Genomic DNA, 14,788 nt, shown 5'->3' with positions numbered 1-14,788 from the left:
AAAAAGGTATTAATTATAATTATACACTGATGCAATTTGTCAGATAATTCTGTGAAGACATACAATTCCGTAGATAATTATGTTAGTTAAACTACACGTGCCCTCTTCGTTTTTAAATCATATTTCTTATTTTACCATATAAGGTCCACCTCGATATATGATTAATATAATATAATATAATATAATATAATATAATATAATATAATATAATATAATATAATATAATATAATATAATATTAATAAGATTTCAAGAAAGTGCTGGAGGACCGATTTTTGTTCTGTGTGGGAATCACTTTCACTATACAAACATCTGTTCACCCTCTAAGTACAATTCTCAACACATAATTTTAAATAGTAGTACAAACATAGGGGTCCTTCACATTTAATCTCTCATCTTTACAATCTGGGCATTTCCAAAGAAAGCTTAAAACGAAACATCAATACTTCTCAAATATGATTTGATATGTGTAGTGTTGCCTCTTTTATAAAGAGTTAAGATTGGATGGAAATCCTAGTGTATATAGAAGTACACGCCCAACACTTGAAGGGATAGGACAGGAATTTATGAAAATCCTATTATTATGTCATTTTTTTGTCACAAAATTTGAACGGAGTAGATCTTTAATTATTGGATGACACTAGTGATCCAATAATAATAATAGATATGGAAAAAATAATTAATTTATCCTAGTGAAGGGCGCACACAAATTAAATTAGAACAGCATCTTAATGAAAGATATTATAGGCAACTGTCTTAAAACAGCAAGATTTATGGAATAATCGTACGTCTTTAAAAAAACTAAGACGACAAATAGTACATGAATGCATTTTAAAAATACACATTCGGCGTAATTCTGAAATTCTACTACTGAATAAAGCTTTCAAAATAATATTAATTATAATACATAGATAATGATTGAAACAAAACATTGTAGGAGAAAAATAATCAGATCAGAACAAAAAACGATAGACATTCAAATGCTGCTTCCAGATTTCCATCCAGCTTCTGAATCAATTAATAGAAAAAAGACACGAGAACTTTTGAAAACCAAGTCATAGGAATAGAATAAAACAGGGAGTAGGACAAGGTGACTTATAACCTTCAACAATATTCAATCTATCGCTACAGCACGAAGTAATATGAAATGAAACTTGAATCAATTAATATCATACGCAGACAAGTCTTAATTACAAAAAGGAGGAAGAAAAACTTCAAATATTTGGAAATAATGAACAATAGTAATAAGGAAAAAAAATTTGAGAGTAGCAGAAAGAGGGATATTAAGAACAATAGATTAGAATCAAAATAAATAAAAATGAATTGAGATAACGTATGGATTATGAAATAATAGATGAATTTGAAATGAAAAGTTTTATTAAAAATTAAAACACCAAAACATAAGACGACAAGGGCATCTGTGAAAAGCAAATGAAAGCACAGTGCCTTTTCCAGTGCTGCAATGTGATCTAGGATATAGAAGAAGAACAGTTAGGTGCATATAAGATTGGTGAAAAGAAGTAGAAAAGAAACTGCGTAGAATGGTAAACAAGCGATGAAAGGAAAGACTGAGGACAGAAATAAATACACAATGGGATTGATACACCCCGCAAAAATGATGTAGAAAGTTTTAAGCGGCTCAACCACAAATTGGAAGAACATTTACGACCTTTTAAACTTTTTTTCAGTTGACGAAGCCAAATCTGATGAATAAGGGATGTGTTCTAGTAATTAAAACCCTATGTCGTGAATTTTTTGCATGGCAACATAATATTTGTGTGCAGGGGCGTTGTCCTGCAAAAACAAAACACCTTTGGATAGCTTCCGCGTCTTTTCTCTTTAATTTTTTTTCCGTAGAGTGGTTAGTGATGTGGAATAGTAATAGTAATCTCCAGCTATTGTTCTACCCTTATCCAAAAAATCAATCATGATAACTCCATTACAATCTCAAAAAACTGAAGCAAGAACTTTTCCAGCAGATTTTTGGATACGAAAGTTCTTAGTTAGGGCTTGGAGAACCAGAGTGTCGCCATTCCATCGACTATTGCTTTCTTCCTGGATCGTAGAAATGTACCCAAGTCTCATCCATAGTAAAAAATCGATTTAAGAAGTCTACATCGTTTTCAAATCGCACAGATCGAATGCGATGCTTCTACTGACTGACACAGAAACTGGCTTTTCCGATCGGTCATCATCTTCAATGGAAAATTTACCTCTTTTGAAGCTTGCAGTCCAATTTTTCACGGTCACATACGAAGGACATTGATCACCAAGGGCATTAACCATATCTTCGTAAATCTGCTTACCTCTTAACCCTTTTAAATACAGGTACTTAATGATGGCTCGACACTCCAATTTTTCGATTTTCACAATTTCGGTGGATATCTTTTTTTCTTTTAATTTATTGCATAACTCTGGTTTACTTTTTTGACGCCAAACTTACACAGACACTTCTAATAAGTTATTGTTCGTTGCTATGCTAACGCAATATTTTGTTTATGCATGGAACTGGTCTAGGCTAACTAGATATCAATACATCCTAGTAAATAAAAATAATTTCTCGGAAGTTCAAAGACACCAATTTGAAAGTCCAAAGTCCAAAGTTTTTAGTGTACCAGAACTTCTAATTTAGTTTCAGTACACCTCAAATTGATTAATTTGGAATATTCCATATTCAGCAAATTAGGGATGGGGCTGATAGATGACTGACACTTATATTGGAAAATGTAGCCGTGAACAAAAATTGTGTTTCAGCAAACAGATCAAGGTGAACTGAGGCTCACTCTGTATAATATTCCTTTGGTGGAAAATTTTTTAATCTCAATTTGTCCTCCATATTATTTTTTATTAATTAGAAACCTTTAAAGGGATTATCTAGTTATATTTATTAGAAAATTTCAGTTTACAACAAGGTATGCATGTTTTTTTATAATTAATTATACCAACAAAATATTCAAATTTGAAAAAACTCCATTTTGAGATCTAGAAAAAATTCATCTGAGAATTATAAATATTTGTATATAACCATAAACTTTTTTTTCATGAACATGTTAACTTAATTGACTTTCAATTTTCCGTATTCAACAAATTCAAAATTCACGCATCAGCCACTAGATCGGCCAACCTAATTCCACACACGAATCTTTAAAAAGTGAATACTTCCATACTCCAGCGGAATATCAAATAACGACCGGATCTACTAGCGGAACAACGCCAAATACAAAAAGAAATCCATACAAGAATCAATTTACTGATTAAAAATTCCATCACAATCGTCCCCTGACCGCTATAATGTTCTGTATATAACTGCGCCCATGTCAATTTATCATCAATTAATTTCGTTGATTCTTCAGCCAACATGTGGAGGTACCTAGTTCCAATTACATTATTTGCAGTGTACGTCACTGGACAAGGCGGTCCTAGATCAGGGGATGAACTTGTTTCTACAGTTTTAGACAACTGTATTGAAATGGACTGTGTTAAACAGAATGTTCTGGGATACCTGAATAATGTACTCCACATCCAGAGCGATGTTCAGAATACTAAGGTGATTTTTTTGTGAATAGTGATTAATATTTTGGTAAACACGGTATGTATGGATTTGTTTGTGAAGTTGAAAATAGGACAATAACAAAAAAAGAAATAATCTCTATTCTTTATTTTTACTTCTATTCCCTCTAAATTGAATAATTTTCCAATTGTAGTAACGCACGTCACATTTATTGACTAGTTTTTCTAACTAAAAATTAATACAAATTATTATTTTTGCACCAAATCCATGTTAAACATATTTTTTCGAGAACGCTTCCGTTTTTAATGTTTCATAACTTCTATTCTCATAATCTTGTTAAATTGTTTGTGTTCCATAACACTCCATAATACTAAAATTCTGTGATTTTCAACATTCCATCAGTTTCATTAGTTCTGTACAAATCATCACACAGTGAAATGTACCAATTTCAATCAATTCTTTTTCGTTTTGAGTTTATGTTTTCAAGAATAATTTTAATGTTCGCACTTCCTATATTGTGAAAGTGAAAAGTGATGATGATGATGAAATGGTTCCTAGATTTTGCATTCAATTTTCTCAAATTATTCATGTTGAAATAATAATTTTTGTGAAGTTTTGGAAGTTTTAAATCTCGTTATGAATATTTTCTGTAGTGGTTTCGTATGTAAAGGGAGATATCAATGGATAATAAAAACATATGAACTTTATATAATTTAGAGAATTCTTTTCTTGTATATTTTCATATGTCAGTTGTGTACCCATTTATTATTTTCGTTTTTTTATCCTTTCTCATATTACTCTGTTTCTTCAATTTTTTTCGTTTTTACCACCAATTATTTGATTTATGTTCATTTCTCTCTTCGTTCTTTCTAGAGTTTCCAGTTACAAAATCTTTCTCATTACCAATCCATATCAATTTTTTTATTCGGTCCCACTCAATTCCCTGGTAACTACAGAGAATAATGCAACTGAATCTGTATTCACCTTCACTTGATCTAATTATTTCAGAGTATCATTAGCACATCTCACATTAACAAAATACAAATATGTATTGTTCTCACATATACACGAAACATTTCCTTTTAAAAGCAAACAAACTCAAGATCTGCAGAGGAAACTATTGCTATATTAGGGCCATCCAAAATTACCTGAATTCAATAATTATTATACTTATATATCCAAATAAAAAATATTCAACCCTCTTTATTCCGTTACTCTTCTATGATCTATGGTATGATTAATCCTCTACTGCGATTTGCGTCATTATATTCAGTTCATCTCGTAGTTAATTTCTATTTGCTACCTTTGCATAAGTTCTCCCATTTTCTGTCAGCATAGTTTGAAGATAATCGCACATGATTACTTTTTCTAATATAATATCGTTTTGCTTTGTTACATCGGCCACATAATCGTCAGCATAATAGTTTACTCATCTATACGTAGCCTTTACGTTCCTTTTTAATTCTGTTTTTCGCTGATAAGGCCATATTTTTAGCTTAAAATGGGCTACTAATCTTGAATGCTCCATGGTTCTTACAATAATTGTACAAATATGTTCATATTCTCTTCTTATATTGACTATTATGATGAGCGCTGAGTGCTGAGCTCAAAATGTCCTCTCACTTTCTTCCTTTGTACATTGTGAACTTCTGTAGTCATTCCTCTTCTAACAACTGTGTCGAAGGCTAGTTTGGAATGAATGAATACTGGAACAGCTGTTCTCATTTTTCAATTGTCACAATCACTTTTATAAATATATTACCTTTGAACATTAATAATATTCCGGATGCTTCCATTAAATATGCAGGAATTACTTGTTAATTTCTACGATTCCATTTTTGGAATAAATTGTGGACCAGTTCGGAAGTGTTCCGGAAGAAGCGAAATGGATTGGTAAGCGAAATAAATCATCGAAAAAATACCTACATTTGTATAAAGTTGTAGTTTCATCACTATCAACAATTCGATACTGCCACAAGACTATCAGTTTAAAAAATGTAAACTCAATTGAAGAGTAACGAATGAAGATAGATCTTATTTCATGAACATTATTCAGTTCATTAGAGCTTTTTGCAGTTCACATTATCTAAAATTTGTTTGGAATTGAAGGATGAGTTAGATTGGGATGAATGAGAAAGAATGATTTTGTACAAAAGACATTCTATCTCTCTAGATCGAAATGTCCACACAATAAACATGTGGCTGTATAAATGCATGTCATGGTTATTATTTTATGTTGATATGAAATAGTAAACTGGGAAAATATTTTTAGAATCTTGACGCTGCTATCCTCAAAAGAGTACGAAGAGTATTAGATACACATGAATTCAGACTAAGAGTTCCAGAACCCATATTGGAACAAACCGATATTGTTTACAATCCCAAAAATGGATTAGACATTGTTTCTAATGATGCAAACAATGAAGGTAATAAATCCATATCAAACTAATTTAATTTAATAATTGTTTTTGTTTTCTTATTTCTTTAACAGATTAGATTATTCTAATTCTAACTACAGTTGTTCAAATTTGGTTTTTGTTATATATAATCATCAAATCCCGGAATCATACGTGAATCTACTATCTAATACATCTTTTGATAATTAAGTGATATAAATTATTCTTATTTTTTTTAGTTGAATTCCCACTTCAAACTAACATGATAATTCCATTAATCATATCAGAATTTGTCAATACATGAAGGCCAAAAGAAAATATTAACCCCTAATTACTCAATCTATGTTCAAATTTAGACAATAATTTAGGGAACTCTATTTCTCCACTAATTTTTAAGATGTTATCATCCCTATAGCCCCTTGAAAAATGAATAATTTCATTATTAGACCCCAAAATTTCATAATAAATAAAACAATTTCGTAATGATGTAATATTTGATAGGGGTAGTTCTGGGAGGTAGAGGATGGAGACAAAATTTGGAAACAGTCTCCTCGAAGATTACAATCGCCATGTTTCAAAAATTTGCACTAACTCGAAATATTTGTTGATGCAAATGTTAGTTGATTCACCCGATATAGATAAGCTGAACTCATCATATCTAAATTTGATCAATATCTCTACCTTGAATGGCACTTCATTACTTTAATTGATTACTTCAATTAATAAGCTCCGAGCATGTACGAGGGTTATAAAGAAAGTTAGCGACTTAGCAAATAAACAACACATTCTTTTTCTATAATAACCTTCACAAATCATAGTTGCCGTCTGTCTTTTCAAAACATGTGTTTAAGTATGGGATAACGTCTTCGTCTGATGAAAATATAGATCCTGTAAATAAAACTACCTCTGTCATTATAAAACGGCGGTGTCCACGTATATGTCCATGGTGGTGATGCAGTAACTTCGAAGACATGTAATATTGTTATGACCGATATAATAGTAGAAATGAAACATACTTGAAAATTGACCTCCATGGCACCATTTCATGGATTCTACTTTAGCGTAAATACATTAATAGCATCTTTTCATCAATATTAAAGACCATATTGTCAGTCACCATGCTTGGGAGTCCACTTGTCGATATATTTCCATAGGTTTGTATCCAATAAAAAGTGTAACGGAGCCCTTATTTTAAGTTTGAATATTGCATAAAATGAGAGCGTGGAAATGTGTGATGATACTCATAGACACAAAAATATACGTTTCTAACGTATCTACTTCACATTGACTTCTCGTTCCAAAGATAAAAAGCATTTTTCTCTATTGACTGTTACTTCTTTTGTCATTTGATATCCATATCATGTTAGTTTTCTATTTTGAGGTTCTGAATATGTACAATTAGTCTCCTCAATATATTTCTCTATTTTATATACGAGTCTTCTGGTTTTTCATTATCACGACATTGAAATTATTTTCTCAATTAATTTCAGTACATTGGGTCTAATCTTAAAAACAACAGATCTAATTCATAATAGCTGACTATGTATCCTAGATTTTTTATTATTTCTTTGTACATTGCTTTGGATGTAGATTGTAATTTTTTAAGTATGACTATATTCTCAAGTATTAATGGAAATACTTTATTTATCCTAAAGAAATTGTACCACACGTCATATTTTTTTATGCCTGAATTTACTCGAGACCCCGAGGATCATTCGAAGAAGTTATTATTTTGGCTTCAATGCACTACGCACTCACGACAATCATGTTAACGACCACGATCTTCCCCTTTCCACTTGGCCCAAAACGTTATAATCGTAATCCCAAGTGGAATGACTTACGAGGCGTTTTGAGCATTGAGATAAATATCAACGAATGGTAAACTACAAGATATAAAGCGAAAGCTTTAAGAGGTTATGATATAATTGGGAATGTGAATGTTTTAGTTGAGTATTTAAATGATTTACATTAAAGTAAAATCAAAATATCTTCTGCGGCGATAGTAAAATATTTGGTGGTGCGTCACAAGAATGCTTTAAAAGCAAAAAGCTGCGATGCTTACTTTTGCAAATTCTGCTAATTCTGTCAACGCTCACTTCGACCCACCTCTTGACAAAGATCGTCGTGAACGTTAGCTATGACCTCATAAGTGACGTTCTTGCCGCGACCTCAACGATCGTGTGGAATCCCCAAAAGAGTATTTCAGGTGCCGTGAACGCTTAGTGGAATGCACCATAACGAATAATTGCAATTGCAAAAACATTATTAGTTCCAAAATATAAAATATTATGTATCTAAAATAATAGTTGTGATTTTGTTCTAACAAAAATCCCGTGTTCGATTCAATTAACGGTAATCTTTGAGATCAAATTCATCATTTTTTATTGATAATTGTTATAAAAGATTCAGAATTCATCTTACTAAAAAAATATTTATGAATGCTTTATCAATAAATCTATACATAAAAGTATTTTGGATGTGTCACCAAAAACAGTAGGAATTTCGAATTGTAATAGAGATATTAGAATCCTTTAAATCCAATATAATTTCATGATTGCTTCTTAATGAAACACTAAGTTGTTATAGTACATTTACTGTATCTGTTTTAACTAGAACTTCCCTTACCATTATGTATTGAGACAAATAATTAGAAGCTCATTCCAGCTTGTCAATTTGCTACTATAGCTGCTCTTCTTAGATAGATTTGTAGAAATTTCAAATGGTAAAACCTGTTCATGGTGATAATGCAGCAACTTTGAGGACACTTACAATTGGTTAAATTTAAAAATAGAAATGATTCTATAAAGTATGAGAATTAGTCGGGACCCCAGTCGTGGGGTCCCGACAAAAAGGGAACTGAAACTTTTGCGAAGCATAATATAATTAAAGATCCCTGAAAATTGACCAACTTCATAATGACAACAAAACGTCTCCTTATCCAATCACCAGATTTAGCACTTTGCGGAAACAGAAAATGTGCTCTTAAACCATTCATGTCAATGAGAAGGTCATGAATGAACAGATTGAAACTATCGAGATGGAAGCAGCTAGAAATGTTTCAAATTATGAATTCTACGTTAGAATAAGTGCCTTTATACCAAAGGGCAGCACTATTCAACGTACATACCAATATATTAACGAAGTGTTTACTTCACGAATGAAACAAAAATAGAAGAATTCTAGAAATAGTATTTTCCAAATAGATTATTAATGTTTTTCAACACAATATGTTCGTGATATAACGTATCTGAAAATATAATTATTTTAATTGACCATATAACATAATTAGTACTCTATTTTAGCAAGAGGTCTCGGTTTAAAGAAGAAATTGTTATTCCCAATCCTATTATTGTTAAAACTGAAGAAAAACTTGTTGCAACCTCTTTTCATCAAGCTTAGTCTTATTAAAGCAACAAAAGCACTAATTTTGAGTAAACTAGCAATCATTATTGTCATCGGTTTCGTCGCTTACCAACTTCTTGGAAAATCAGGTAATTATCACTTATCAATTTCAAATTATATTTCATCATACAACTCTTAACATCTTTCTTCCAAATCTTAGGTATGCCTCTACCTATGATGTCAATGGCTCCCGCAGAGCCACCAGCACCTTTGTATGGAGCCCCACCAGCTCCATCCCCAGCTCCACCAAGTTCATATGAGCCTGGCTGGGAACCGAACACAGGTGGACCTTACCAAAGAGTATGGACTGTATCAAATGAACCAGCACAAAATTTGGCCTATTCCGCATATTATCCAGGCTCTTCTGCCAGTTCTTCAACTAGTCGTCCATAAAAAGTTTTAAAGCTAGGACCTTATTTATTTTGTTTTTATTTAATAAATTATTTCAAGCGATTATACTATTGTTTTCCATTTTTTCACGCAAATAAAAATCTATTTTTCATAATTTGGAGTGATAAAATACATTTCCATGGATAATTAATATCGTGATATCTAGAATATACGATTTAAACTTTTTGTACTCGAACTGATTTGATATTACCAAAAGATCCTTTCCATCTTTCCCAAATAATTTGAAAAGGATCGAATCAAAAAGACTTATATCTGATACGAAACTTGATTAATATTTTAACACCTCGTTGTTTCAACATTAATTATGTAATGTAATTATTAGTTGCTTATGAATTTATTAAATCTCTTAAGCTGATTGAAATTCGTTATCAAATATATCAAACTAAATTCTTATAATTTCAACAACACCTCCTTATAATAATTTTTTGCTCAGTCATTGCAATATTTCTTAACATTGAAATGGAAAAATGTGTCAACTGGTGGGAAGTACATCATTATAAATGATCTTCCTTATCAATGTCCATACTACTGTCAAGTTTTTTGTTTCTGGAGTCTCAATTTGAATCTTAATTTTTCATTGTATATGTCTTATGTATTAAATTGCTCGGCTCAATTGATATAACATGATGCAAGTTTGATGCATACCAGTAACATCAGTATACATCTATATATTTTTATGTAATGTCGCTGCTAAATGTCGGCCAGAAAATATACGCGTTGTATTAATTGATAGAATGTATAGAATAAATTTAATTTTAGCGTTATTATGCACTATATGAAAAAAATGTGAAACAGGTCGATTTTTATTCTTAAATAGACAATTTACAGTATGAAAATATTATCCCCCTCCAGCACCCCCTCTGAAGTATAAACACCCCCTCGAACATTTTAAATACAAAAGGGGGTCGTGAGGCACCTTGTTGGGTTGAAAACTACATATTGCCGAATAGAGGACAAAAATCCCTTTTCAAAAAGGTTCCATACGACCCCCTTGATGATGATGTAATTTAAAGCAGAGTGTGAATTATTGTATTGAATTAGGTAGAATATCACTCAAAATTCAAATTCAAAAGATACTAAAGTAAGTTTTGATGAGTATAAAACATGTATTATTCAGCAAAATTATAAATTGAGAATATCTTTTTTTCAAATCACAAGCTAAATTAAACTAAAAAATATTACACTAGATATTATATTATCAAACATACAATTATTTAAACCGCTACCTTTGTGAAAGCTTCATCTAAATTTGAAAATATATAGAGATCATATTATAAAAAACATTAGAGAATTGTGACTAAATATGGATCGAAATCAGTTTTTTACGAATTTTAGACAACTATTTCGACAATACTCCTGGAAAACACCGGCACTGCGCTGATGGTCATTGATTTTTCCAAGAAGTTATCTGTTTGTTACACCGTGAAGGTTCCCTTCGCAACAATTCACGAAAACTTATACATTAATTTATTCATTCCCTTTTGCTGCTACGCGCTAGACTTGTTAAGAAGTTAATTTTTAACTTCACCTTGATTTTTTAAATAGCTCTTTTGAAGTGGGATATTTTTAATTGTGTAAATAAGGGAAATTTTTAACAAAACCAAATAGCCTATTGCCAATTCTAGCCCTAGTATTCTTATTTTGTGATCTATACCTTCTCCCCATCTCTTTGAAGGTTTTCCTCTTTTCCGTCTTTCCGCTGAATTCTAATAAGGAATTTGTTTCCTAGACCTTTTGATAGGTTTAAATTTCTAAATCGTCTTGATTTTAGGTCTTTCGTCTTTTAGGATTTCAATTCAGTAATGCTTTTCTCCCTAGAATGTAATGTTATATTGATTTTGAAGATTTTTCACATTTTTACCATATTTTGATGGACATTGGACTCTTGATATTTTAGGATAAATGGAGATTGGCCATTTTAGCATTACAATTTTGATGAAAAAATTGTTATATTTACAAGAAAAAAAAAATATTAACGACTAGAAATGATACAAAAATGAAATAAAAAACAAAATTCAATTGCAATTATAATTTTTATTAACAAGTGTTATGAGTCTTCTTCCTCATCAAATTCGGACCTTTTTCTACGTCTGTCGAAGATCTTGGATTATTGTAATAGAGCTGATGTACTTTTGGAGAGACTTCACATCTCTCAATTTGGCCTCATCCAACGATAATGGTATATTGTTTGGAGGTAGTACTTCATACCATTCGTGAAGAGAGAGTGTTTCTCACGAAGAACATTCTCTCAATACGATTAGCTTGAATTCTTCTTCGTATGTTGTTTTGTAGAAGTACTGATATTCCTAGTCCCGATAAAATTTAAGTTTTTTAATATTTGCTATATTTACTGTATCTATGTCCACATTCGTCGTTTTCCTATTAACTAGCTTAGAACGAATCAAGGACCAAAAATCTAAAAAGGTACATTGAGGCACTTTAATGACATTCAATGGCGGTGATCTTGGTATTGATTTAATAAAGTTGCGTCAGTCGTGGGGTACTTCATATCCGCATTGGTCCGTTTCTTAGCTGTATCTATGGAAGCATGAATCGTGTCAGCTTCCATGTGAGTGTGACCTGGTTCCATGAAATGATGAAAAATTGACTTTAATCTACTTATACTTATATTTACATTCCTACAATTGAATGACCAGCATTACGATCATGTATATATTCTTATTTTGACCGAAGTATGAATCGCTGTACAAATGAAGTTCCTCTATTTCTGGAGAAATAGATTTGATACATTTTTGAATACAAGAGGCAATTTCTTGGCATCCACGCTTTGCGACAGTTTCATTCTACAGATAACAAAACCCTTGACTCCCTAATATACTTGTGTGATAAAGTGTGAGGTTATACGTCCACAGTTGTCTGTTGTGAAAGGAGAGACCATTTCTTAAGTAAGGGGTGGGCAAACAGTTTTCCAAGTCGAACGAAGCAGTTGCATAATTGGTATTTGACTCACTATTTGCCTCATCTTTCTTTTTCCTTTTATAAGCAAATTCTGCTAACCTAAGATGATCATTTTTCTTTTTTTCTTTGTCGCCAACGAAAATTTTACATGATTGTTGTGCCTACTTCTAGAGACGGGAGGCCAGATTTCGCCAAGATGAGAAATGTGTTATAAATGCAACACAGAAAGTCATTGGTAAAAAAGATATTAGAAAAAATAGCCATTGGTTTGACAAGGAATGTACAATAAAAATTAAAGAGAAAAAAGAAGCTAAGTTGAAATGGCTACGAACTATGAAACAAAATGATTATAATATATATAGGAAAATAAGAAAAGATAGCACAAAGATAATAAAGATAAAGAGAATAAAATGGCTAAATGTCAGTATGGACAACTCGAAAAATGATAATAAAAATAATGTAAAATTATATCAAAATATAAAGAAACAAAATAGAAAACGAAATACAACAAATATTAATGAAAAAGAGTAGAGTATTTCAAAAAATCATAGTGGATAGTGATAGCAAATAGATACCAAAAAGAGATGATATAAGTGACAATGATACCATACTAGAAAATGAAGAAAAACAGACGGAAGTGTATTGGCATAATCTACAAACTGAAACACAATAAATCAGGAGGACCAGGTGAATGAATTAATAAAATATGAGGGAGATAACCTAAGCTACGGACGATGAGGACGATTATAAAGGACGTGGAAAAACTACAACTACCCCAAAAGTTGATACGATTGGTGAAAATGACTAAGCTAAATTCTAGGACAAGGGTAATAACAAAAAACGGATCATCTGAGGAATTTGAAATAAATGCTGAGTTAAGGCAGGGTTACGGACTCTTAGAGGTATTGTTTAACATTGCAGTTGAAGGCATAATAAGGGGATGTAATATCGATGGAAGTATCATTAATGAATCGATACAAGTAATAGCATTTGTTGATGATTTAACTCTATTAGCAAGAGACCGAAAGAGTTTAGACAACACATTAGAGAAAATTGTAAGAGAGACAGGAAAAGGAGGATTGGAAATAAATCAGAAAAGACAAAATATATGGAAATTGGGAGAAAGAAGGAATTCCGCAAACAAGAAACAGTGAAGATAAGTGACCTCATCTTCGAAGTAGTCGACACCTTTAAGTACTCAGGAACAATGATAAGCAACAAAAATGACACAGAAAACGAGACGAAACAAAGAATTCATGCGGGATTTAGGGCATGTAATAAATACTTAACTATAATGCAGAGTAATAGAATTAGCAAAGCAACCAAATTAAGAGTCTACAAGACCTTCATAACACCAGTAGTTACATACGCCGCTGAAACAATGAGACTAACAAAAATAGAAAAACAACAACTAAGGATACATGAGAAGAAAATAATTAGGAAAATTCATGGACCCGTGTAAGTTGGAAATAATGAATATAGAGGACTTATGAACTATGAAATCAAGAATATATTAGAAATACAATGGTACGGACACATTAAAAGAATGGGAAAACGGCAGGGTACAAAGAAAATCACAGAATGGAGACCGAGCGAGAAAATATTCCCTGGTAAACCAAAAAATAGATGGGAAGATCAGATTGTGTAAAATATGCAAAATCTGCGAGTACGTGACTGAAACAAACAGATGTGGGACAGAGAAAAATGGAGAACAATAGTCGAGGCTGAAAAAATATGTGATAAGTTATAATTAAATAGGGATAAAATGTGGGCTGACCAACAACAAAAAATACAGGGTCAAAAGAGCTCAATTTGAGCAGATACAATTTTCAATATAATGTATAGACTTACTTAAAAACTGATACTATACCATGCCAAAAAAAAATACAGACTTTCTCATCAATTGTCTGGACAATTTTCTATGTCTTTAGAATCAAACTTCTACTACATCACTGAATTTGTACATTTCAAATAATGGCGATTATTACAAATAATTCATCAACTAATCAAAATATTTTCTCCGGAGACTTAGATAACTAACAAAATCAAAAAAATTGGCCTTCAGTGAGTTGTATTTTAATCGAATTTGTCGATGTCATTTTTATTCGCGAAGTATTTTCAGGCATATAAAAGTTACAGTGTTTTCTCTA

At 31.5% G+C, this 14,788-nt stretch overlaps 1 protein-coding gene across 1 annotated transcript; it reads left to right on the top strand.

The window, feature by feature from the left end:
* The first annotated feature begins 3,285 nt into the window (after positions 1-3,285).
* LOC130444145 (uncharacterized) lies at positions 3,286-9,701 on the top strand. The gene is made up of 4 exons (XM_056779186.1): positions 3,286-3,546; positions 5,783-5,936; positions 9,209-9,397; positions 9,469-9,701. The coding sequence occupies exons 1-4, from the start codon at positions 3,358-3,360 to the stop codon at positions 9,699-9,701; spliced, it is 765 nt and encodes a 254-aa protein (XP_056635164.1). The 5' UTR covers positions 3,286-3,357.
* The last annotated feature ends 5,087 nt before the right edge of the window (positions 9,702-14,788 follow it).

The sequence above is a fragment of the Diorhabda sublineata genome, chromosome 5 (genome assembly GCF_026230105.1).
Source record: "Diorhabda sublineata isolate icDioSubl1.1 chromosome 5, icDioSubl1.1, whole genome shotgun sequence".
Classification (NCBI taxonomy): domain Eukaryota; kingdom Metazoa; phylum Arthropoda; class Insecta; order Coleoptera; family Chrysomelidae; genus Diorhabda; species Diorhabda sublineata.
The sequence above is the reverse complement of the archived record's forward strand: the minus strand, read 5'-3'. Positions and strand labels throughout refer to the sequence as shown.

Bases quoted from the DNA above. Each gene is read 5' to 3' on its own strand.
- LOC130444145 (XM_056779186.1), top strand. From the start codon at position 3,358: ATGTGGAGGTACCTAGTTCCAATTACATTATTTGCAGTGTACGTCACT. The intron at 3,547-5,782 runs GTGATTTTTTTG...AAATATTTTTAG, and splicing joins GCGATGTTCAGAATACTAAG to AATCTTGACGCTGCTATCCT. The intron at 5,937-9,208 runs GTAATAAATCCA...ACTCTATTTTAG, and splicing joins TAATGATGCAAACAATGAAG to CAAGAGGTCTCGGTTTAAAG.